The 25,621-nt window shown below is 48.5% G+C and overlaps 5 protein-coding genes across 5 annotated transcripts; 3 read left to right on the top strand and 2 right to left on the bottom strand.

Annotated features, from left to right (window-relative positions):
• Positions 1-5,711: 5,711 nt before the first annotated feature.
• Positions 5,712-6,410, bottom strand: FTJAE_10204 (uncharacterized protein; the record flags this gene model as incomplete). Its single annotated transcript, XM_037343023.1, has 1 exon — positions 5,712-6,410. The coding sequence occupies one exon, from the start codon at positions 6,408-6,410 to the stop codon at positions 5,712-5,714; it is 699 nt and encodes a 232-aa protein (XP_037202662.1).
• Positions 6,411-7,514: 1,104 nt separating this feature from the next.
• Positions 7,515-9,671, top strand: FTJAE_10205 (uncharacterized protein; the record flags this gene model as incomplete). Its single annotated transcript, XM_037343024.1, has 3 exons — positions 7,515-7,765; positions 7,819-8,083; positions 8,145-9,671. The coding sequence occupies 3 exons, from the start codon at positions 7,515-7,517 to the stop codon at positions 9,669-9,671; spliced, it is 2,043 nt and encodes a 680-aa protein (XP_037202663.1).
• Positions 9,672-11,284: 1,613 nt separating this feature from the next.
• On the top strand, positions 11,285-12,112 carry FTJAE_10206 (alpha beta-hydrolase; the record flags this gene model as incomplete). The annotated part of the gene is made up of 1 exon (XM_037343025.1): positions 11,285-12,112. The coding sequence occupies one exon, from the start codon at positions 11,285-11,287 to the stop codon at positions 12,110-12,112; it is 828 nt and encodes a 275-aa protein (XP_037202664.1).
• An 858-nt stretch (positions 12,113-12,970) lies between these two features.
• On the bottom strand, positions 12,971-14,869 carry FTJAE_10207 (uncharacterized protein; the record flags this gene model as incomplete). Its single annotated transcript, XM_037343026.1, has 1 exon — positions 12,971-14,869. One exon carries the CDS (start codon positions 14,867-14,869, stop codon positions 12,971-12,973), a length of 1,899 nt encoding a protein of 632 aa, XP_037202665.1.
• Positions 14,870-20,139: 5,270 nt separating this feature from the next.
• Positions 20,140-24,638, top strand: FTJAE_10208 (multidrug resistance; the record flags this gene model as incomplete). Its single annotated transcript, XM_037343027.1, has 13 exons — positions 20,140-20,465; positions 20,511-20,733; positions 20,787-21,066; positions 21,113-21,346; positions 21,394-22,118; positions 22,171-22,333; positions 22,380-22,712; positions 22,764-22,959; positions 23,013-23,063; positions 23,117-23,791; positions 23,845-23,928; positions 23,995-24,369; positions 24,419-24,638. 13 exons carry the CDS (start codon positions 20,140-20,142, stop codon positions 24,636-24,638), a joined length of 3,885 nt encoding a protein of 1,294 aa, XP_037202666.1.
• Between the last annotated feature and the right edge of the window lie 983 nt (positions 24,639-25,621).

The following is a 25,621-nucleotide window of genomic DNA, read 5'->3' on the forward strand; positions in this document are numbered from 1 at the left end:
GTCACACGTTATCCATAGCTAGAAGTCTTAGAGCAAGCATCAGCATCATGCCAGAATAACCTCGTTACCCGCCGTGATATCACTCCTGACAGAAACCTTGCGCTTCCAACAACAATTCTTCAGAAATAAATAGTATTCAAGCGAATCTGGCAAATGATAGTGACAGTAGGCCCGCTTCCGGTCGGCCGAGCTTAAACTCCCAAGGGAGAACTCCATACAACGACCGGGCGCTCACTCCACCAGCAAAAACATTATCCAGCATGTGTTATCCTGGGGAAAAGGCGATGAGTAGTTGCCGCCGGCATTCCTAGCCAATGGTAGCATCTTGGGGGCCTGCGTCAACTTATGAAGCAGGGATAGTATTCAAAAACTGCTCCAACGTTAGCAAGCATTTAGCGACCGGCGGCAACAAAAGCGAAAGAAAGATAGGAAAAGAAAAATGAAGAATACAGGTACGTACTTGTTGAGAGCATGCCATGAAGGCCTGTCGCTTATTGGCAGCATCATTATTGTTGCAGAAGCATTGCTGAATTTCGGTCATGGTCAGTAAGTTTTCACGTGTAACAAGTGGGGAGGTGTCTGTACCCCCAACTGGAAATAAGCTGAGCACCATGAGTAAGTGCCCCCAATGGTAGGGCAAAACGAGGGAATGATAGTCGTGAAAGCAGCGCAAATAATCTATTCTCCGAGATTAGTCGACTTGCCACATCAATTGAGGGACAACACCTACGCTTCCACCCTGCCGGGCCTCAAGATGGCCCTGCTCATCTGGCATTGGGTTCGCTGCAGCTACAGCTGCGAGGGCGGAGATGATAGCAGTGGTGAACTTCATCGCTACTAATTGTGGAAGCTGAATGAAGAGTATATGCGATTTTGGCGTTGAGTGTTGCGGGACTGAGGTTGTGCTTCTGAGATTCCTGTACTTGGGGGACGGCTGTGACGGTCCTTTATATAGAGCGAGATCGCCAATGCTTCTCTCATGTCTCATGGGATGCTGAGAGTCCCGTTCTTCAAAATACTATAGACATCAAGGTTCACGGATCTGGTCATCCGTGCTTGGAAGGATCTACCTCAGCTCTATTGCAGACCACCCAGTCATCTTGATCGTCGTGTAACCTCTTTTCTGCGGGGATTTCTGTACCGGTATAATGTCAAATGGCCTTGCCGTCTTGAAGACAAATATGTCAAGTCAGGGTAGCATTTGCTGCACAACTCGACTAACTAGGCAAAGGCTCAGTAGCCCACCATTGCTCACCCCCCAGGAGTATGCAAGTTTCGTAGAAACCAGGTAGCCGCATAGTGCGGCTGAATTACAGTAGCCAGATGACAATACCTCGATAGTAGTCACGATTGGATGTAATACTCTCTCCTTGCCGTTCCCCCTTTACTCCTGGTTCGCCTACGGTAGTAGTTCGGTTAGCTAGAAACAGCAGTCGTTCCGAAGCCGTCCGTAGGAGACTGAATGGAAGCGATCATCCCAGAGGTTTCCTTTGAGGGGATGAACCTGCGCAGTTATCCCAATAAGCGCCGCATCGTGGCACACCATCCCGTAGGTTCGCGGCGTTTCCGTTGGCCCTTCACACCTGTTACCCCAGGATTGGCACAGGACAAGCGCAAAGGTGACGGAGCTGCACCATGTCAAGCTGAGCAGCCTATGCCACATTCCTTGATGCGGTCATCTTGCCGGCCTGGCCGCGGCAGCTACTTTCAAGGCGCGCTCCGTGGTCCTTGCGGGTCCAAGCACTAACTAGCATATCAGGGCTACGGGGACCTTTTAAAGTTCAATCAATTTTGACAGGACTTCCCCGCATTCACTGTAACTTAACTGAAGTGTCCGTCCGTTGACCTTATCTTTGTGGGGTTTGCCCGTTATAGGCTGGACATTAATTTGGTGCGGGTGATCGATCTCCGCGGCAACATGCCGCACAAATAAGCTTTTGCTCATCCGACTTATCCTACCACTTTCCAAAAAGGGTTAGTTAGAAATGCTGAGCAGGCAGTTAGTTGTGGGTAATGTGCCGTTCCGTTGACTGCCAAGGGCATGCGTCAGGGGGGTTTGACGCGCATCTACCAAGGTGAATTATAAGTGTTTCTCTGGGGCAGCCTTTTGGGGCTAAGCGAGCTCGGGCTCGTGCTGATCCTGCCAATAACAATACGTTCCCTGAATAGGACAGATATTCCTTGACTGCATGGCTAGTAAGAGGAAAGAGTACTGCTGACAAGTCGAGTCAAAGAGAGCAGTATACTCCGTACTGTCTCCATCTTCGTAGGTAGTCCAAGGTTGGCTGACGGGCGAGCCGAGCCTATTCGTTGATATGGCTGCTGAATGCCAAAATCAGCGGGCCCATAGATGTCCCAACGGCGTCGCTTGTCCGTTCAGATGAGTTGGCTGATACAGAAGCACCCGGGCCCCGTGCGTCCCGTAGGCCACGGGTTACGGTCCACGACTTTCGGCCGCAGGGCTGACTTTCGGCCGACCGCGAGCGATCTCCCGATGTCGATGTTGGCATAAAGATGGCCACCTAGTGCTATGCGCACCCCCACCGATGTGGTCATTCGGCGCGAAACATGGCTGCGTTAAGCACACGATAATTTAGGTTAGGCCATTGTTAATCTTCTCAGTAATATTATATGAGCAACCTAATCATGCTAGTAATTGTCTTAACTTGGATGCCTACTTCCGACCGCATCTACTGAGTACCCACACCCACGCCGTGGATAATCGCTGTCTCATGAGCTATAAACATTTGTATAGCTTCAGTCCTAGCAAATTAAAACTCCAGAAAGACAGAGGCTCGGAGGACGGCGAACGCCGAGAGCCAGCCTAATGTATCACGCCGAACAAAGTTTTTCCATCTTAAACATATACTTACGTACCTAGTTGAGAACCTATTGGCTACTTCACGTATTGCAGCAGAGACATTTCGACTTTTCAATACTTACGTAGTTGCGTTAAAAATGTTGCCATGGGGTGATTCTATTAGAGGAGCAGCTCTAACCACCCATCCATTGAGAATGATTGTCTCTCCGCTTTGAACCTTTCGCACTAATTTTCAGCTTATGTCTGTCGGGAAGGACGCTAAAGGCCGCGGTGCATTTTACGAGAACTGTCGCACCGACAGTTAGTTAATTTCCTAAATCTCCGCAGTTAGCGACCACCGCTAGTAATCTAATATATAATATTAGTACTAGAGGAGCACTGGTGCTTCTAACCTTTGCCCACTCGATGTAATACCCGTGGGCGAATTGGGTCACTGCATGTCTCACCACACGATTGATAATCAAATTGTTTCTTAGATGCAGAAACGACGACACTGCCCATCCTCATCATACCCATGTGTGAATACGTAGGTCACTAAAAGCAAGCCCCCCACCCCCTTAAAGTCTAATCCCTTAGAATCCGAGAAGGCACGTCTGATGTATATTTACGGGTCTTGACCCAGTATTTGATAGGCTGCTGATCAAGATACCAAGCTTAAAGTAACAGATTGGTAAGGCTAGAGGTAGCAATGTGTAGATTACAGTATCAGAGGTACCTGAATCTAGCCGGAATTTCTACCTTAAAAGAGTAAAAGAGGTAACTCAGATACTAGCTGTCTAGTTAGCTTGACCCCATAAATATTCATCAGACGTGCCTTGTCGGTTTCTAAGGGATTTTGCCCTGATTGAACCAGAAGTGTAAGGTACAAGCGTCAACACCTGGAATTCAATTGACCCTGGTAAGCCGGGGCCGGGGACCTCCGTATCCGAGCTACAGGGGGCGTGACAATCCCGGGCACCCCGCAGCTCCCGTTCTGTCTGAAAAGAACAGAGATGTGTTAAAGTATGATTGGAATCCACAATAGGGCTTAGGGTAGCGTTAGCCAGTCCATGTGCTCATAGACGGGGAAACCGGCAATTACCCTGCTATTAGTATAATTAAAAGGGACCAAGCTAAAGAGAGTTCCACTACATGTGATATACCAAGACTGGTGTGATGAGTGAGGAAATCGTTCCGGCTTGGTCGAGAATGAGCTCTCTTGCTTCAGGTCTAGCCGAGTAGAAACCAGTATAACCCCAGTCATACGCAAAATATACAACGCAAGTATTACGTAGTCGAAATAGAACCGGAGACACCGGCATAGAGGATTTGGCCTTGAAACGGCCATAAAGTGGACTCATCGTTTTGATTCTTCCTGGGTGGGTGGCCATGCGGTTCTGCAGTGCAGATACGAGTAGCCAAAACCGGAGCCATCCCTTTCATACATCGGGCTCTGCATGAATATGCTAGGTATGAGACTTCCTGAAGGTTCAGACTTGAGAAAGAGAAAGTATGGAGGGGCAAACATGTTTGTATCCAGTCACGAAGTGAGCGGGAACGACGAAACTTTGTTTCGGGAGAGGGGCGTTCCTGCTCACGAACACAACCGCGTCCTTACGTGGCTCACAACACTGCAAAGGATGGAAGACTATTCTGACACTCTTGTAAGGGAAGGGAATGCGGCTGCATTCTTTACCTCAGAGCTCAGGCTAGGACTGGAGAGGGCAGTCCGTATAGACCATATTCGGTACACTTGCCTAATTCTGAAAATACTCTAAGGTGATGGTTTAGGGAGAGGTTCTGTTGTGTGCCCTGGCGGAGAGCCCATGGTTCGAAGCCAAGTTCCAAGGCCCAAGGGTACACAGGTAGCTATTCTCGAGACAACCTATACCCACTTTGTGAGTATCAATAGCCTTAGGACAGGAACACCCCTCAGTCGGCTCTAGAGCTCCTTGATCTTAGGGTGAAGTGACTTCAGGTCCCACGGAGCCTGTTATAGGCCGCTCAAGCACAGTAGTGGTCGCTGAAAGGCCCACACCTGTCCCCCATTGGGAATAAAATGGGCTCAAGCTTTAGCGTCTTTGTCAAAAAGGAACCAAAACGCTTGGCTACATGGAGATCCAGATGATCATTCCTATCATGACCTTCTCCTCGAGCATGCTGGCGTACCTTGTGAGGATTGGAGTCTTGATTGGTAGTAGTAGACGAGAAGTGATCCAATAATAGCAAGAGAAGCACGTCAACGGTATTGAAAAGACGGGTCTGGTTTTGAAAGCCATCCGGGATCTACTTGTAGCCCGAAGCCTCCGTAAGCACGGGCTCGGAGAGCAAAGTGTCTTACACTGTAGCGCCACAAGAGTCAATTGCGAGCAGTCGATGGAGTCAGACTGTCACTGAGCATGAAAATTAGATTAAATCAAAGGACAACAGCCTTATCCGAATTCTCTAAAGTAAAGGTGATCTCCAACTCATGGCCTGATTCAGCTCTGAGCTTTTGATGTCGAATCACGGATATCCCTAGCAGTCGTTGAAGCACCAGGCATACGCAAGGCTCCGGTTGACCTGAATTGTGTAGGCGGAGTAAGGAAGAAGAAGAAGGGGAGTTGGGAATGGGGCTAAAATACGTGTGCCGAACAACTGGCTCCGGGCGTTGTCGAAATTATAAGCTGATGAGTGTCTGGTACCTTAAGTTACTAGGTTTGCACCCCCTCACGTATATCTGAACTCTATCCAACGTATCCAAACACATCCTTCCCCGCCAGAATCTCCCTTTATTAGGTTCACAGGCATGTAATAAATGCTTCGAGACACGGGACAACAGATTCAATATTAATCCTAGTACCAACTATCCTAGCTCGCTTACATCCAACCTCGCTTACATCCTTGCCCCTCCATCTTTCTAAATCTATTGTCACATCATGGTACCCATGAAGACCGTGGCAAGAATCGAGATCTGGACCAGTCTCGTAACGTGACCCTTGACAGACAAACTCCCAGAAGACACCTCGATAGCTTTGCTGGGGCTCGATTGACCAGATCCACTCGCGTTGCCGCCACCCTCTCCACCTTTGGCATTTGGACCCGAAGGAGTATTCCCAACCGCCTCTGTAGCCTGAGCTTCAGCGCTGCTGGGCTTTCCACCCTCTCCTGGAGATGGAGAATTCTCTGAACCTTGCGAGCCTTCGGGCGGCTGCCCTGTGATGGCTGCCTGCTCGGGTACGGTCAAGGTGTACGTGACTGGCCCCCCAGCGCACTTGTTGCAGACCGTTGTAGTTATCATGAACCCTGGGGGGCAAACCTCAGGGTTCCAAGGCACGGAGCATGGGGAATTCTCTGACCCTTGGCAGCCGAAGGTCATGGTATACGCATGATCGGAAAAACCAGTAGGAGTGCCAGCGGCGTCAGAACACAGACTGGAGACAATTGTGGTATAAGTTACTGGACATTGGGCATCAGGTGGCGATGAAATGACCTTAGTTGGCAGAACAGTAACAAGGGTAATAGGTGTGCCAAGTGTTTCAGAACCCCTCTTACAAATACCTCCAGGAGATGCATAGCTGCGTGAGATAAGAGTAAGAGAGAGAGAAAGAAGTGAAATCGAGGCAAACATAATGCCGAGTCTGCTTCAAAGTAGTATGACAAAATGGTGAGGGGAGGAAGAGGATAGAGAGATATAGACGATACCAAGAACTGCATGCGTTGAATGTGCAGTCTGTGTAATGTCATATATATACGAGCCCTTGAATTGATTTGAAAACTTTATGATCTGATGTGGAATGGGAACAGGTCCTTCCCAGCTGAGACCATTGCTATGCGAACCACTACAGACTTTTTGAACTGGAAAGTCTACTTCCTCTAGACCGGAGGACGTTGACTAAATGAGCCCATCTTATGACTCTTGGTTACGAAGTCACGCACCGGAAATGGAAAAGGTGGACTGTTCGCCTTCTCGGAGTTCATGGGCAATCTTGGGCATGTATTTCGGGACGCGGGTTCTTTCTAATGCGCAATCCTATACACAAACATTCCATGTTCTGGTCACTAATGAGTACCTTTAGCCTTGAAGTAATGAGCGATAAGTCCCATCATTAAGCAGCCTAGCACAATTGCGGAATTCAGCTGAGCAAGGGACAAGTACGGCCTTGAGTTGAGATATCGAGAAGCTTCATCTCCTAGATCAGCTCATTTCATATTTATGCCCCGGTCGTATGTGAGTTAGACTTGAAGTTAATAGCCACGAGTGCTCTTGCTCACGCTCGAATGCAAGCTCCGTTTTCGGTGAAATCCGCTCCGGAACTCAAAGTTCTTCGGCATAGCCTCTCGTATTGAGTCCAACAACCATGCTTACCGCCGATACCCGTGTCTTCCCAACATTTCCCCCTTCGGTGCAGTCTCCGCTCCGTGGTCGATAACTTTCTAAACAAACTCAAGTCTAGCAGCCTTGAGTATTTTCTTTTGAAAGTCACATACCTGACTGAAGACATCTTGACGCTTTGCGTTAGCAGTTGATGTTAGGATTAGGATACGTGTGGGCTGACAGTCTGCCGACTCTGGACAAACGATTCGTTGAACCTGGAAATAACCCCTATGCCTAGTTACTGATTCCGTGCTTTGGTTGGCATATATAAATCATGCATGTAGCCCTTAGGGAATAGAACAGCCATCCAGACACGGGCCTTGGTGTTAAAGACTTGTTACTCATCTTTGCTATACGATGCTTCGTTCATTACGTTCGCTTTTCATTACGGGGGTTGCCCTGCTAGACTTGGCTGCTGCTCTTAAGGGTTGTCCTATGGAGCCGCATCCTGTGATTCTAGTCGAGGAGACTCCCATCGTTCTTAGTACTCTTGTGTGCTCTGATACAGCCTTGACCTTTGGCGCCATTACCATCGATGTGACTTCAGCACCAACACTGCTAGTTACCAACTTCAATGCTATCACAACAAGCACTCTTCACGCTGGCAGGTATGATGACTTCTGGAGCTCTTTAACGAAGTTTTGCTCACATGAGTCCGTAGTAATACCGTTACATCCTTTACTGGACCTTGGGTTACCTTGACGGGAGGCTGGTGGACTGGCTCTGGAGTATCTACCCTCACACTTCCACCTGGTCAAAGAGGTGGAACTGGCACCAAGATTATATTCGCTGGGAGTGCAACGGGCTCCTTCACTGGACCTTTCACGACGACTACAGGAGGACAATGGACTGGAGCCGGGGTGACCACGATGACCCTCCCACCAAGTGGCAGCAGTGGGACCGGGACCAAGATCATATTCACACCAGTAAGTATTATCACATACAACACCATATTGATTTACCCAAAACTGATATCGTCTCAACTAGCCGCCGACTGGTAACCCCACGAGTACTGTCTCTGCATCAAATAGAGAGCCAGGAGCGGCATCCACGGGCGTTGGTCGGGGATCTTCTACCGGCGGTGGCTCTGCCTCCTCATTAGGGGCATCAGGAGCCATATCCATAGGCACGGGCAGTTCTACCAGTAGAGGTTCAGGATATGAATCTACATTTTCCGCCTCAACAAGCGCGGGATCTGGTTCATCTCACGGAAATACAGGAGCTGTGTCTACCGGCACAGGCGCCGGCTCAGAATCCTCTACAGAAAGTTCAGGATTTATATCCACAGGTACACGTACTGGTCCTGGCTCCGCAACTGGGGGATCAGAAGCCTCGTCTACTAGTGATGCTGGTTCAGGTTCTTCAACTAGAGGCTCAGGTACCTCGTCAACTCAAGCAGGATCCGGAGCATCTTCAACTAGAGGCTCAGGTACCTCCTCAACTCAAGCAGGATCCGGAGCATCTTCAACTGGAGGACCAGGTACCTCATCAACTGAAGGATCTGGTGCATGTTCAACTGGAGGATCTGGGGCATCTTCAACTAGTAGCGCTTCTACATCTTCCACAAGAGAATCTGGCTCAGGATCCTCTACAGGAACGACAGGAGCATCTTCAGCTAGTGGCGGGAGCTCTGCCTCAACAGGAGGATCAGGAGCCTCTTCTACTAATAGTGCTGGCTCAGGATCATCCACTGGCAGTTCAGACTCATCTTTAACTGAAGGAACCTCAACAGCAACTTCAAGCAGAGGAACCTCAACAGCACCTTCAACAGATAGCACAAGTTCTGCCTCTTCTACCGGTAGCACTGGCTCAGGCTCATCGACTGGAGGGCCAGGTAGCTCTTCTACCCTTGACACAGGCTCCGGTTCTTCTACTGCCGGCTCAGGCTCATCTACTAGCTCGGCCTCATCTACTAGCTCAGCCTCATCCAGTAGCTCAGTATCATCTACTAGCTCAGTCTTATCTACAAGCTCAGCCTCATCCAGTAGCTCAGTATCATCTACTAGCTCAGTATCATCTACTAGCTCAGAATCGTCCACTGGCTCCGACTCTACCTCATCAAACACGCAAGGATCGTCCTCTACCGTCTCGGCGACCGCGAGTCCCACCGCGGTAGCCTGCGCGAAAACGCCACCTCAGTGCCTGGCGCTGGCTGGAACAAGTGGCCAAGAATTCTCCGATCGGCTCGGAGCTTGTACAAGCGCCTTGGGTGATTACGATGGCGTGAACACCGAGGTGGGATACTGCACAAGCAACAACCTCCCTGGGAATACCGGCGACAAGCTCATTGCTTGCTTGAATGCTGCCCTGGCAGGAATATGCATCACGGATCTCCCTGAAGCATGTACGAGCCTAGCCGGCAAGACCGATCTGTTACTGGCGCTGGCTCTCCCTTATTGCAAGTCCGCTCTAGGCCCTTTCAGTGCTAGCGGCCCTGCTGCGACATGTGTGGCAGGCAATTTGAGTACAGGCGATGCTGTCATCACCTGCTTGAACGCTGCGCTGTTCTCTTGAATCTGGGCTCGGGCTCAGATGAAGGTAGCACAGCATGATCGGGATCCAAGTCTGGTCACTATTATCTGAGTATGATGGGAATTGGAACTGATGCAAAGGCTTGCGCCCGTGGAGAGTGCTTACTGTGAAACCCCGACAGGTTTATCTCTTCTTTGATTTAGGTTCAGGTTTGTTTTCTTTTGTTTAGTAAGTTACAGTGGCTTAATATGTTACAATTGTATCTCTTGGCGTGTTTATGACTCCGTGAGCAATGATAATATCCACCTCAGACACATTATTGACAAGTTTTTCTAAGGGCATGATGTCCGGGTCAACTTGCCGTCAGCGACTAAAACCCTCATTCAAAGAGCCTCGCAAAACAACAGCTAGTAGACCAGAGGGAGGAAGAGCGATAGAGGAGCATGCTAAGCCGCTGTATTTACATATAAGGCGGCAAGGGCCGATATCTGTTACCCCGCAACTATCTTGAAGCGACAGCCGATTTCGGTCTAGACTCAATATTCACGGTATGCCTGACCTGAGAAACTATCGAGAGTCGGACTTACCAAGCACCGAGAAGCCCTTACCAAGTAATCATGTGGCGTTTGTCCAAGCCTGACGTGGCTCACTAGCCCAAACGCTAAGGGATGGCTGGTGATCTACGCTTTTCGCTCAAGGCTATCGATATGTGAAAACGCTTCGTGAAGTGATTCCTTCGCAATTATGACGCCTGGATGCCACAGCGGTTACTTTGTTTACCGAAAGGCTGAGCCAAACCAGCTGAACCTGCGGGGAAGTTCTCTCCACTCAACAACCCAGATAGGGACTTAGCTTTCCTAGCCACCAATACACCATGCAAGAAAGCAAGCCTTCGATCGGTTCAGCTGAGTCGAATCAGGCCTGGAGCTAAATATCGGCCTTATGCGTCCACGGGTGAGACAATGTCCACGTGCGTGATGTTTCGAGGTTAACTTCTCCGGAGTTCAAGTTCCTGCTCTGTTCCTTTCCGAATTATGCTCTCTCGTTCCCCATCCATTCTTGTCAGTTATTCTTTTGGCCCTTCGGTAGATCACTCGGCCCAAACTGTGATAGATCACTTGCTGGTCAAAATGTCTTACTACGCCACGTCTCTTGACAATACGGATCAACGCACTCCTATGCAGTCTTTGCAGAAAGCCCAACCTCATGTTGACTTCGAATCACGATTTATCCATCATTGAAAATAGCACGAAGGTTTCTAAACGTAGCGCGATAAAACCTGTTTATATCTCAAATATGGACCTCGTTTCATTCATTTCGTGGCTCGTCCATCCGCGAGATATGAGTCACAGCTCCTGCTCCTCACCATATCAACGATGTCCTCGACCTTTGGATAAACTTCCTTAAATCATTAGTAAATGGAATGAAGTGATGAACGCTATCTGCAGGTTGTAATAACCGTAGGCCCACGGAATTATTTTCACTGACTAATACAGTCTGATGTATCCGAGCCGTGTCGGGCTTATCATGACTTCATTCTAGGAAGCAAAACTATTTAAGGAAGCATGAACCCCATTTCTAGTGACCAAGTCAACAACCCTTTTGAATTCTTTTTTTCGACCGGAAGATAAACTCTGAGAGCCCATTGAGCAAACATGTCATTTACATCCACCACCAAGCGTATCCCGATGCAAGACAATGTCCATCTCCATGTCGAGCAATCATTTCCTCCAGCACAACGTCAAGGCTATCCAACTATTATCTTTCTACATTTCTGGGGAGGATCTTCCAAAACATGGTCACCCGTCAATGATTTAATCGCACCGACCTTCCCAACTGCCCGGCTTGACTTTCGCGGATGGGGCAAATCAGCTGGACCTGCAGATGAGACAGAATACTCGATTCTCCAATTAGCCCGAGACGTTGAACGGGTCATTGAACGACTGGAACTGCAGGAATTTATCATCGTCGGGCATTCTATGGGTGCAAAGGTAGCGCAAGCCGTTGCTGGTCGGAAGTGTGTTGGTGGGCTTGCAGGTTTAGTCCTGCTCTGTCCGGCGCCGCCAACACCATTGATCCTGCCTGAAGAGATGCGCAACCAACAAATAAGCGCCTACGATAACGCACAGAACGCCGAGTTTGTTGTTCGCAACGTTCTCACTGCAAAGCCCCTGCCCGACGTCGCCGTCAAGAAAATTGTGGAGGATATGTTGAAGGGAAATCCGGCTGCTAGAGTAGCGTGGCCACGACATGCCATGAGTGAAAATATACTAGGGATAGCCAAGGGGATCTCCATTCCGTCAATTGTTATCGCTGGAGGCAAGGATCAAGTTGAACCGGTGGCTCGTGTCAAGTCTGAGGTCTCTGGTAACATTTCCGTCACCAAGTTCCTCGTGCTGGAAGAAGTTGGACATCTGGCCCTACTAGAGGCACCGGAGGAAGTCGCGGAGATCATAAGTGACTTTGTGTCACGTCGCATTTAAAAACTGAAGAGCCGGGGAGCTATGGTTATCCTTCTGTATCGGACTTGGTAGTTTGATTGGAACAGGACACTGAGGTCCATAGTCAGCAGACTCACCGAAACTGCACTTTGGGGAGTTAGCTAATCAGTAGCTGGATGGTAGGTAGATTAAAACGTGGTGCGCTTGGCCCTGAGCTTAGCTCTGGGGATCAGAAAATCATGGTCACACAAAAGCTGCTTTTAGAAACTGTTAAAGCAATAGCGTTTGGAGTTGGACATAAAAGCGGATAAAACAAGGAAAAGCTTTACAGATGAGACATGGCTAAGATGTATTTTGTAGCTGAAACTGTTGACCTCTGAAAAACTCATGTATTGTAAAGATTTGGCCCCACAGCAACCGTTTCTTTACTGCCTTTCTTATCTTGCGAATTTATGTAAAAGGGGAGTCCAAGATGGACGACCTATAGTATGAGGGTCGCTGAACTGTAATGACTCTCAAGTCTGGGGAAACTTCCTTCCCCTTCTCAAAGTCTTGAACGACCTGGACACGCCTCTTCTTTCAGTGGTGTAAACTCGCTGATACTTGTCAGAGTCAGTATGAGACCCTAAAGAAGACGGGAGACAAGCTACTCTTACCTGTTATGACTACTGTAGTCCTCATAGTTATGAACAGGGTTAAGTGCTGGGTGAGAGTGCAAGAATACGCGTCCTTTGTATAACTAATGAACCTTCTAGAATCTTACGAGTACCATTAAGTAAATCACCATCACTTGTACAGCTATACCCTCCAAAAACGTGGAATAGACCGAACCAATGGCTAGCCACCTAGCGATGGCGTCACAGTAAGAAATTTCAATCAAATGAGACGCTGAGTCTCTGACTAAGTATTACTGCCATGCTCATCCAGACTTTGCATTTGAAAACCTTGATAGTCTTTCAGACGTATTGTAATAGCTGTACTCGCCGATTGAAATCTCCGAAACGAGTTCATGGAAGACCCTCGAGAGGACCCTGACGCTGGTGATCGAGTCATCGTAGGGTTATTGCTCAGTGAGTTGAGGTATCTTTGGCGGCCATGCGACGAGCTTGTGGAGTGCGAAGATGAATTGTTGGACTTGTTGAAACCCAGACTAAGAGATGGGGCCATTGGGGCATTTGTTTGCAGGGGGGTGACCTGGGGCGAAGTCTCCTGGAAGGAGGAGTGACGTTCTGCACTATCCATCCTATGTCGAATCACGTTATCTAGAACTCTCTGTTGATAGTTCTGGACACGTTTAATTGATCCATTGTCCTCTGGTTCTAGTTCGGACCATGTGTGATGCTTGATGAAGTGCTGTAGAAAATCTCTCTTGATAATTCGCGGTGATAGCTTTTCTGTCATTAAATCGTCGATTGCGCAGAGATAGAACAGGCTAATGCATTTCCCAGTGACATTTTCCCATACGAATCCGTTCCCCCAGTTTGGAGAGATGGTCGTTTGATGAACAATCATCCGGCATACAACAGCCAGGAAATGCGAAGGTGATATACCTGATATCTCGACTTGGTTCCACCAAGACAATGAGATTGATGTTTTCTGCTGCGCATTGCCCCAGACGAAGGCAAAAAGGAATCCCGCCTCTTGCCACGTATCAAGGCAACTCTGCTTTTTTATCAATCTCGAGATCTCCTGTGAATTTGCAGCGCCATCTGTATGTTGGAATAAAGTGTCAAACTGTACAAGAGCATGACTTGAGGCCCCTTTTTCGACCAACTCAAGCCATTCGTTACATAAGTTCAGGCACAGCCGAAAGAGATATAGAAACTCTCCATCATCAATGTCCAGTCTTTCAACCAAATCGTCTGGGGTATGTTTATGAGTGGAATCCCCTTGTATAAGAAGGATAGACCACATATTGAGGGAACAATTTGGACTTGCGACGAGTTCATCCCTGATCTGGCGAAGTCGGCCAAGGTGCCTTCGAGCCTGGTCCTCTTCGCCTGGTATAAGAGCATAGATGCGAGAAAGGTAGGCATGAAAAAGCATGCGATCTTGCGCAGTGGTAAAAGGAAAGACTGACGTCTGATCTGCGTCCCCTTCTGCAGCTTCGAGAATATGGGAATCTTGTAGCAGGCTGATAACCGATTCACCCATGGTCGTTGATTTGGCCATCCTCATAAGATCCAGAAATTGGCGTCCAAGATTCTCATCGGCGATAATCCTACTACTAAAGCGGATGTTCTCCATAATACAGTCAAAGGAATCTTGGAAGAGGTAGCAGCATGCCGAATAATCTAAGTACAGCTCTCGCGTTGTGCCACACATCAGAAACTTTTTTTGATTTCGATCCAGGACCCGGGGGTGCGAAAATCTCAAGGTTGATGGAATCTGGGTTTCGGGTGCGTTCGTAATACGCATTGGACTCTTGACATTCGCTGCGTGGCATCGGTTGCTCGATAATCTGGTTTTCTGGGGGCTCTTCTCGGCCTCCAGAAAAATATCTTCAGCTTTCCGAGACGGCTCCTTGCATGAATCCTCGTCATCCTTGGCGTTCTTGGGAGGATCGAAATCTGGACTAAGTGTATTGTCAATGTGGAAAAGAGGTTCGTGTTCATCATCTGCACCTAAAGCATCAACCTCGATATCAAATATCGCGCCGGATGGCTCAGGCTCCATCAAAGCAGTTGCTTCAAGCGCCCGAGCTATTGTCTTGGCCTGGCGAGGTTGCTTATAGAACCCCCAATGCTTTGTTGCTTTTGCAAACTGGCTGGTGCTATGTGATCTCGGGTCAGCAGCCATGATCGTATATAAAGCTGGGACTTGACTGACCTTAAGTTAAAGTTGTAGTTATGCTTTAGGCAACTAATTACCTCTGGACGAGTCATGTTTTGATCCAAATATAAATGCCGGATGATGTTTTTGTACTCATCGAGAACAGCTTTCGGCACGTCTCTGGCCCGGTCTTGTCGCCTATAAACCCATGTCAATCTTGACGAGGCCATGGTGCCAAGCGACAATAACTTCAGGCAGAAAATGATGGTATGATTCGATTCGAGCGTGTAAATAATAATGCTACCAAGTCTGCTGGTGAAAAAGAAATAGTCAACTAGTCTTCAGTCTATTATATGTTCGTTTTGCACATTGAGGCTACGTGCGTGATGGGCAGGGGTATCGGATTGAATTTCGGCTTCCAATTGGCCGATCGCTGCTTAGAAGGGACGATTTACACTAAAATTACTTTTTACTGGTGAGCCCAAACCAAAAGCAGAAATTCGACTCTGGATACCAAGAAGTGGCTGTTTGATCATCTCCCATGTTGCCTGTCTCGCTCGCATTTTCATCCCTTAATTCAAGGCGCTAATCTTTAGAATGGCCAAAACCGGTAAAGATAGTAGTTTCTGCCTCGCGCTTGGCCTCCGGAATCTTTGTTCCGTATGAACTTATCCAATGTCCAATCTATGTACCTCTGATTAGGCTCTCTCAGCCAAAATAAAGCGTTTCCTTACTTGGTTAAGCCCGACAGATTGAGCACGTGACGTGGTATAGAGCCGCAAGTATGTTTTCACGCCAAAATGGCCCAATGTGCCATCGCGTTGAAGACATGCTGTTGCGGAAGGCCAGTCCAGTCCTTGGTTTTATTGCAACGAACATTTCGAGGTATCCTACGTCTACGACCCGGCATTAAAAATGGCAATTTCACTAGCATCAACGATCCTGTCTTCATCATTGTGGCATAGCCCCCAAACTCTTCTGTACCTCGGGAGAGGCGCCAACACCAAGGCCGAGATGTAAGTGGCAATGAATATTCTTCGCTAATGGTCTTTTATCTGTGTAAGTTCTCCTTTGGTTAGCGAGCATTACCACTATAGTGCGGTGCTTGTTATCGCGGACTAAGAGCTCCTGTCGCATAATACTCACCGCTTAACGTCTCTCACAATACGGACGCCTCAATTGAGAAGTCACGGCTCTTTGGACTTCTTGTTATGTCTATCAGGTACAATATTTGAAGTTATTTGAGTCTGTTCAATTCGTCATTGAGTGAGGACCTCGGGCGCAGATGTGCGGTGGCCATAGCAGCTAATTCCGACCAACAGCAGCAAATCAGCATGCCTAAGAACAGATAAGCTACTAAGCACCCGGCCCCGAATGTTCATTTACTTATACCGACCAAATTCTTCTGTTGGCATCGAAGCCGGACTTAACATTGTCTGGTATTCTCAAACACTCCGTAAGTCGTTGACTGAAGATCAAGGTCGACCAGCATTTATTCCTTTTCGCCAATGCAACCTTAGCATCATCATCATCCTCAGTCCCACTATCAATAGCTGGTCGGCGTAGGGGCACGAACATCGACGAAAGTAGGTCACACAGTCTTTGTTTCATTGAACCATTGATACACCGATGTTTCCATTATAACACAAGGCCCACGATGGATTTCTCAAACATATCACGGACAATGTCTACACACAGAGCCTCATAGCTTTGACAACTATCCCTTATCTTTGTAGTTGCAGAGCGCGGCTAATATTGCTGATATCACCCAGACGTATTCTCAATAGGGTTGAGGCTTAGCATTCAATCGCGGCCCTGATACATGCACTAATGCACGCATAGGAAAGGTTTCTTCCTCCAAGCGCTTTGACACAAGCTTAATTCTACCCGCTAAGTAGAAATAAGATCTTAAGACTACTGTTACCAAAGCATTAATGCCGAGAGCCAAGCTAACATGAATGCGAAACAAGACGAGCGCTTGGATGCCAGTCATTGTTAAGAAATCCATCGTCGAGATGTAGAAACCAGACGAGAAAAAGCCGAGAAAAAGGTTGCTTGAGTAGAGGGCCAAGATGCACATCACTTTCACGCCATGATTTACTAACAATAATATCACGGCGATTGCTAACTATCCTTTCCCTGATTTAGTAGAACAGCCCACGTGCGCGACTTTGGCGCAGAAAGAGAGTCAACAAACCGCAAGTATGCTGAATGGAAACCTCTGACAGACCTCACACAGCCGGGCAACGGTTGACCGAGCACCACATCCCATATTCCAAATCCTCCATCAGCACTTCAATCTATCCACTGCCTTGCGTATCGCTTGGGTGAGTTTCAAGCTGGAGCAGGGCTGTCGCCTAATCTCTTCACGCCATCGGGTAAAAGGCTTCATGTACCGTTGCGAAATGTCCGCCAACCGGCGATGCCTTGATTGGCAATTTGCCCAAAAGACTCTTTGATTAGGATGAAAATTAATAGGCAACAGTACGAAAGTAACTCGAGAGGGGAAGCAACCACAAACAAAGATGATAGTTGTTGTAAGCTATAGCATGCAGCTAGATGTTATTTTGAGCTGATAGTCCCCACAGCTGATGGCTCACATCACGCGCCTCACACACGCTCGATGTTGGGTTTGCCCTAGCAATATGCTTCCGGCACCCAGAGGCATGCAACACAAATTCCAACAATCCACTCGAATGGTGGATGCAAAGGCCTCTCAAATTGGCATGGCCGGCTCTACACTTCCGTGGCATCAATATGCAGACCAAGAAAGCCAATCACATCGCACGAGCCAGGTCGCCAACTGTACGTTTTGTTGTTCTTCGAAGCCCTGGAGCCACGATTAGCAAGTATGTGAGAATGCCATTCAAACTGACCGGGTATTTGCTGACATGACGCCAGAATTGATAACTGCCGTGGACTGAGGGGTATGACGGAGTTGTTGTGCTGTCACATTCGCAACCACGATTTAAATCAAGGCTTCTTACAAACTAATTAGAGACACTTTGTGCAATAATCATCAAGTTGCCTAGGGACTCAGATCGCTATCTGCATCAGCGAGCTTAATTAATGGCTTTTGGTTTCCGACAACATGGATATGAACATGAGTAACGATAGAGTAGGGTGCCCCAGGCCTCGAGAGAGGCCTTGAGCGTAGCCTTGAGGCTGTGACCGAGGTCGAAGCCGGACCTTGTATGTTATATAATCATCTTTCCCGTAACCTCGTATGCGTTTATTGGTGTTCTTTACCTTTGTGCCCTTGCGGCTGAAGCCTCTTTCCCCTCAACACTGTCTTAGTCCAAAGGGATAGAAGGCGTATGCGAGCTTGAGAAAGAAGAAGAAGAAATGCTTATAACATAATCTAATGGGTCTTTGATTATGAAGTATTATGAGGTACAGGACGTCATACCTCAGAAATTAGCATGAGATTTGTTGCTTAACCGCTGCATTCGTCAGACTCCTTGACATGTTTACCACTGAGTACCTATCGACGGGGATGTCATGGCAGCCAATGACTGTCACAGTCGCGATATCTCACTGGGAGGCATCATTGTCCACGATCAGTTCAAGAGTGTTACTTGGAATAACGATGCCAATTGGCGTCTTCACGCCTAGCGTGACCTCTCGCCGGCCATCGACAACTCTCCTAGTCCTGTCATATCTCTTCAAGGCCGACTTATCCCAAGCTGAAATCTCATATTGAGAATTTGACAAAAGTTACAAGAACTCATATGTGTGTCTAACCCTTCTAGCATTCTAGAGGTTATAGCAGAGAAGTCAGCGCCTCATTGCTGTCTAGATCATCTAGCGTGATGCAAGCCACTCTCCACAGTCTGCATATCAACCATTGAGAACCAATACTTCCACAGCCTGCTTTTAAAGCCTGCCTGCGGTCAACTTTAATGCACAGATACGAGAATTCTCAATGAATAAGCAAAGAATCTAATGTCACCTTTGCTGGAGAGTGTCAATCTCATGCTAAAAGTGAGTTAGTGCGGCTGAGAAGGATAACTCGGAAAGGGTGCTTCCGAGACGGTGATTTACCCCAAGGACAACTGTGCTTCGAACTGGGGTCATGGATATGAGTCGATGAAGTGCGGAGTCATTCACGGCACACGCTGAAGGTTTTGGAATGCTGAGATAGGGCACCAATATGAACCCAGGGAGATGATTGCCATTGTTCAATGAAACGACGTGTTAATTTTATTATTGCCATGTTTAGTATATTCAGCTCTGCTCAGCTCGGAAAGAATTTGGATACCTCAAGCAAGAATTGGTGCCTGTCTACGCAATTGAAAGCCCACCTATCGGCGTCCGCTTCCATTTTCCTTTTGCGACACGATGTCCCCATGCCTGTCAAGATCCCTCTTTACCCCATGTCGCCCGGGAGATCCCGTTTTCCAGAAGGATCAACCTCGCCTACACACATCAAGAGCCGCCACCCATATCAACAGAATCCTTCACCACTAAAACTATATTATCCCAAAACATTCCTCTCCCATGCATGTCATCTTCCGTAACTGTAAATGTAAGTCAGCGGCTTTTCACGTCGCACAAAGGCGTATTTCCCGTCAGCAGATCCCGTATTAAAGTTTCCATCCGATCGGGCTGATTATTCCTCCGAGCCAACCCCCGGCTCCGGATCCTGATCCTTCAATTGCGACGAAACCCCCCAAACCATTCGATTAGATGTCTGATTGTCCCTTGAAATTCTTGATCGTTCTGGTCTGTATCTGATCGAATCAGAAAATCCGAATTCCGAAGAATGCCGCCTCCCAATTGTCTCCTCCACGTCGAGGACACCTTTGGACCCGTTGTCAAGGGATGCGGGTCCAATTTTGACTTCACTTTGTTGTTTGAGGAGACGATTCTTTATATTCTTCCTCTTTGCGTGGCTATTTGTCTTGCTGTCTTTCGGGTTACGCGACTTTGGGGGAGGCCGGTGATATTTAGGGGTTGTTTCATATTACCGCTCAAGTTGGTATGTTCTCATCTCTCCTCTGTTTTCCTCCCTTGCGCTGAGTTCTGTCTGCCGGAAGAAGCTCGCAGCCAGAGAAAGAGTGATTATAAACTAACGTAGTGACCTCAAGATCGCATGGACATTAGTACTTGGATCGCAAGCGAGCGTTGTCGCGCTGTTCTCGATTCGCGATGAAACTCGAACGAGAGCCAGTATTGCCGCGGGCAGTGTTGGCATAGTCGGCTCCGCGATATTAGCATGTCTGTCCTTTCTAGAGCACCAGCGCGCGGTGCGCACCTCGTCCATCTTGGTTCTATACCTTCTGTCGACTATCCCTATGGATGCCGCTCGCGCCCGAACACTTTGGAGAATGCTAGATGGACGAGACCCTGCGATTGCTGTTATGGTGCTGGCTAGTACTAAGGTTCTCGCTCTGGTCACTGAGATATTGTGGAAATGTTCTTTGGCAAACAGACATGAACTATGCGACGCACCAGAGGAGAGCAACGGTATTATCGAACGAGCGCTTATGCTGCGAATGATGCCGATTTTCTGGGCTGGATACCGCACACCATTGCAAACTGAACATCTCTCGAAGCTTAGTACCAAGTTGCAGAATGCCGAATTGAGGCCGACCGAGAAAGGCAAGTTCTCACGAAGCCCGTATCACTGTCAACATGTGGACTGACAATGTGCAGGACCGAAAAGGAAGCAGGAGCCGATCAAGCTCGCGAAAGAGATCTTCCTCTCTCATACGATTGAGTTTCTGGCGCCCATATTCCCCCGACTATGCTACCTCTCCTTGACATTTGCCCAACCATTCCTCGTCCGCCGAGCGATCGACTACATCTCGAAACCAAAGACTGAAGGCTCAGGCCAGAGAGGTGATGGACTTATTGCAGCGTATGCTCTTGTCTACTATGGCATTGCAGTAAGTGCCATTCCTTATGGCTGGGAAGAGTGTTTCTAACAAAATCCAATTAGTTCGTCTCCTCTCTGTACGAACAGAGCGCTGTTAGAGCCACCACTGTCGTCCGTGCCGATCTATCGATGCGAATCTACCAACAGTCACTACTTCTCGATCGAGTCGTGGACACGGGAGACTCAAGTACAACAATGATGACAGCTGATGTAGAGCGCGTGCAGCTCGGAGTCCGAAAGATACACGATGCTTGGGCGAGCTTTGTATCTGTTGCAATTGGGCTATGGCTCATCGAAGCACAGTTGGGTCTTGCAGCCTTGGTCACTTTGGGACTGATCGGAGGTAAGTCAGCCTACCATTACAATGACAGAGACCTGACAGCACATAGGTTCCCTTTTGCTTGGCGGATATTGGTCTGGACGCGCCAGTAGGTTCCAAAAAAACTGGATGGCCGCTATTGAGAAGCGCCTCCACAAGACAGTGCAGGTCCTGAAGGGTATGAAGAGCATCAAGCAGATGGGCGCGGCGCCAGCGATAAAGACAATGCTTGAAGATGAACGACAATCGGAGATCAAGCTATCCAAGAGATTCCGTCTTCAGCTCATCGCACTCGTAACTTTATGTGAGTTACCACCATCTTCATCTTGACCATCTGCTGATCAATACAAGCCTTCACTTCTCTCACCATGCTCCCAGCCTTGGGTCTCAGTGTCCACAACGCAGTGTCAGACAAGTCATCAGGACGTATCCTGACCGCTCAAACAGCCTTCCAAGTCATGACACTCTTCAACATCGTCAGCTCAAGTATCCAGGACTGCACGTCCCACGTCATGGCTATAATGGTGGGCCTTGGTTCACTGCAGCGTATCGAGAGTTTTCTCAACCAGCATACCTGGACAGATCCTCGAAAGTCCATTCGAGACGCCAGTATAAGTACAGATGAGAGTTCTGTTGGTGGTGTGAGCGAGAAGAAAGTCCTCACCGATGTGGCTGTCAAAATCCAGAACGTCAGCGCAAAGTGGACTGACGATGGTGAAGATATCATCAAGGACGCTACGTTTGACGTACCAGCCCATGGATTGACTGTCATCGCTGGACCGACAGGCAGTGGAAAGTCGACTCTACTACGCGTTGTGCTGGGTGATCTTGCACCGTCATCCGGAACCGTCTCTGTCGATGATTCGCAGGTTGCTTTCTGCGACCAGACGCCTTGGATCGCTAACATCAGCATCAAGGAGAACATCGTCGGTGCTTTGCCTTTCTATGAAGAGCGCTATCGCATGGCGCTTCATGCATGTGCGCTTGACCAGGATATTGAGGATCTGACAGATGGAGACAAACATCTTTGTGGCTTGAATGGACAGTCTGTCAGTGGGGGACAGAAAGTTCGCATTGTGAGTGACCCTCTCCAGATCGTGACACAGCGTGTACTAACCACATCTCTAGGCTCTAGCGCGTGCTGTCTACTCCAAGGCCACACTTGTTCTTCTCGATGATTGCCTCGTAGGTCTTGACACCAACACCGAGCGCCACATCCTCGGTGAGATCTTTGCGCCTCGAGGTCTTCTCAGCAGCGCTCCCACCACTACTATCCTCGCCACAAGCTCACGTAAGTCCACCTCCTCTGTACCCTAACATTCACTAACAGCGTATAGCGCGATACCTTCCATTCGCCAACTACATCATCCTCATTGACGCCGACGGCCGTGTAGTTCGGCAAGGCACATACGCCGAGATTGCACCGCATATTGAACAGCTCGAACATGACGTTCTGCAAGTATCTGACCGCGCTGCCACTGCACGAGAGCCCAGAGCTCAAGACTCTGATGAACTACCCAACACTGCAATCACCAATGACATCGCCTTCAAGAAGGGCGCCAATGGTGATTGGGCTGTGTATAAGTGGTACTTTGGAGTCATTGGCTGGATGGACTTTATCGTCTTTCTGTTCCTCTGCTTGGGATTCGTTATCGGCGTCATATTCCCACGTAAGTCGCCCGTTCCAGCCCTCTGGTCGACCATATACTGACCTTTCATAGAAATATACCTTGGACTATGGTCGGAGAAGAGTCTCCAGAACCAAATCGACACTCTCCCGACATTCTATGGCATATTCTTTGGAGTTGGCTCAATGGCATGGGTAGCTCTCTTCTCAGCATGTGTATGGCTCTTTTTACGCATCGCAGTTCGAACAGCAGCTTTGTTTCACCATCTCATTCTCACCACAACACTCAAGTATGTCATCCCCTCTAACATTCCTCTTTTCGCGGATGCTAACGGTGTTTTAGTGCCAGAATGGATTTCTTCTCCCAGACGGATAGTGGAGTCACGTTAAACAGGTACCATCACGAACTGTTGTGCACAGACACTCGCTAATCGCAACGGCTCTTAGATTTAGTCAGGACCTGCAGATCACCGATATGGAGCTACCGCTAGCTTTCGTTGGCGCCACGATGAACTTGCTGATGCTTATTGCGCAGTGTATCGTTGTCACGATTCAATCTCACTACGCTGGCTTTGCGATTCTGGCTATCGCTGTTGTGATTGGGTTCTTTCACGAATTCTATCTTCGCACTTCTCGAAGACTTCGTGTCATGGATATTGAGGCGAGGTCACCTGTCTTGTCGCTTCTACTGGAGTCTCTTGATGGGCTCGCTACTGTGCGTGCATATGGCTGGGCGTCATGGTACTTGCGACGAGGAATTGAGGTCCTTGAGCGATCACAAGTACCCTTTCACTTCTTGCAGTCTGCACAAGTCACACTCAACCTCTCAGTAGATCTGTTTGTGGCGACTCTTGCCCTTGTTGTGATTTCCATTGCTGTTGTACAGATGAACACCAGTGGCGGCAGTCTTGGTCTCGCGCTGTTCAACATCGTGGGACTTGGCCAATCAGTAAAGGGTGTTGTGTTTTTCTGGACTTCACTTGAGATCACACTCGGTGCAGTTGCTCGTATCAGGGACTTTACAGAAGATACCAAGTCGGAGCATGAGTCGGATATGAAACCTTCAGCGGAGTGGCCGACTAGGGGCGAGATTCACTTCACCGATGTGACACTGACTCATTCGTAAGTGCAACATTTCAACGACAGAGCTTTTGGAGAACTGACGTATGGCCCAGAGCCTCATTGCCACCAACTATTTCGAATCTTACACTGGATATCAAACCAGGCTCCAAGATGGCCATTTGTGGCCGGACAGGAAGGTATCATTCTCTGCAGCTACAGATCCCATCATAATGTAAAGGCATGCTAACTTTGATGCGCAACAGCGGGAAGAGTACCCTTGTCAACTCACTTCTGGGGCTGGTGCAAGTCTCTTCAGGTCTCATCAGCATTGACGACGTTGACATCTCAACCCTGGCCAAGGATGAAGTGCGATCTCGCTTCGTAGTCCTCCCGCAAGAATCTCTCATCCTCTCAGTAAGTATACGAGAGTACGCGAAGCTCTTTGGCATTTCAGATGAGCAAGAGATCATCCAAGGCTTGAAGAAGACAGGCCTCTGGCAGACCATCGAGCAAGGAGGCGGTCTCGACATGATCGCTTCAAGCGACACATTCTCCCACGGAGAGCGTCAGCTCTTCGCCATGACTCTAGCTTGCCTGAAGAAGGGAAAGGTCGTGCTTATGGACGAACCGACAAGCCAGTAAGCCGCACACGTGACAATTCTTACAGCTCACAGCTAACCATATCAGCGTCGACAATGATATCCAGACACAACTGCGCCAGACAGTATTCGATACGTTCCCTGATAGCACTGTCCTCTGTGTCACGCATCAGGTTGCAACGATTGTAGAGTTTGATATAGTTCTTGTACTGGATGACGGTAAGATCGTTGAGCAGGGTGATCCCAAGGAACTACTGCGCCAGCCAACTTCGCGCTTTGCACAGCTGTACTCGGCTGGTGAGCTTTGACCTCGGGGATGAGATTATGCGATGCATGCTGCAGGCGCCTTTGTCATGATGACGCCGGGCTTCGGGTTTGCCGAGCAGTCAGTTATAATTAGATTTCTGTCATGTACTTCCAGTGCTTTCTAGTTCTTATTTTCGTATTCCATCCTTGTCTTGGGATGGTGATAAGAGGCCCAATATGCAACCACCATTAAAGCTCTCTGTTTCCCTTGCGCATAATCCAACAGCAGTCAGATGATGGGTTATTATCATGGCCCTTGCACCTTCTGCAGTTCATGAACAGCCGATTAATAAGTCTCGATGCCAAACTTTCTCAATAGCCTCCGGATGCTTCCTCCTTCCCGACGCCACGACTGCGCGTCCTCTGTTGGTCGTAGCAATCATGGCCGACAGCTTATCCGGCTGTTCCGTCCTGTCAGAGCACTACCCATCTCTCGCAAAGCCTCGGGCCCTTGCAACTCCAATGATATACCCAGATTAGACCATGGCGCTACACAGCCTGCAATTGCATTAGCGCAGGCCGCAGTTTTCCCTCCCAAAGTCCATCGCATAACCCTAGCGTCGGATCTGCTGATGTTTGCTGCTTACCCTTTACCCCTCAATAACTGGATCTAGTTTGTCACTCACTGGTCAGAGCTTTTGTGATAATGTTTGTAGTGCTGATATTATACCGTACATAACTGGAAGCATCTCCGAGCTGGACCCAAACATGTCGAGAGTGCATATGCAGGATGAGGGTGAGGGGAACACAAACTACGTTCCCGAAGTTTAAGCTAGCAACCAACCTGCATGGCCTTTTTTCTAATGGACGTTTGCGTGGCGTTATGGTATTGGCTGGAGAGGTGCAGGGGGGGTTTTATCCCGCACTGACAGCCGACCCATCATCTGCAGCATGAACCGTAAAGCTTGCTTGGTTTACCACGCGGTTGGTTCTCAAACGGCTGGAGTTCATTTCCGAGCTGCAGCGTGTGTTGCACAAAAAAAGG

This window comes from Fusarium tjaetaba (genome assembly GCF_013396195.1).
Source record: "Fusarium tjaetaba strain NRRL 66243 chromosome Unknown NRRL66243_c0000238, whole genome shotgun sequence".
NCBI lineage: Eukaryota > Fungi > Ascomycota > Sordariomycetes > Hypocreales > Nectriaceae > Fusarium > Fusarium tjaetaba.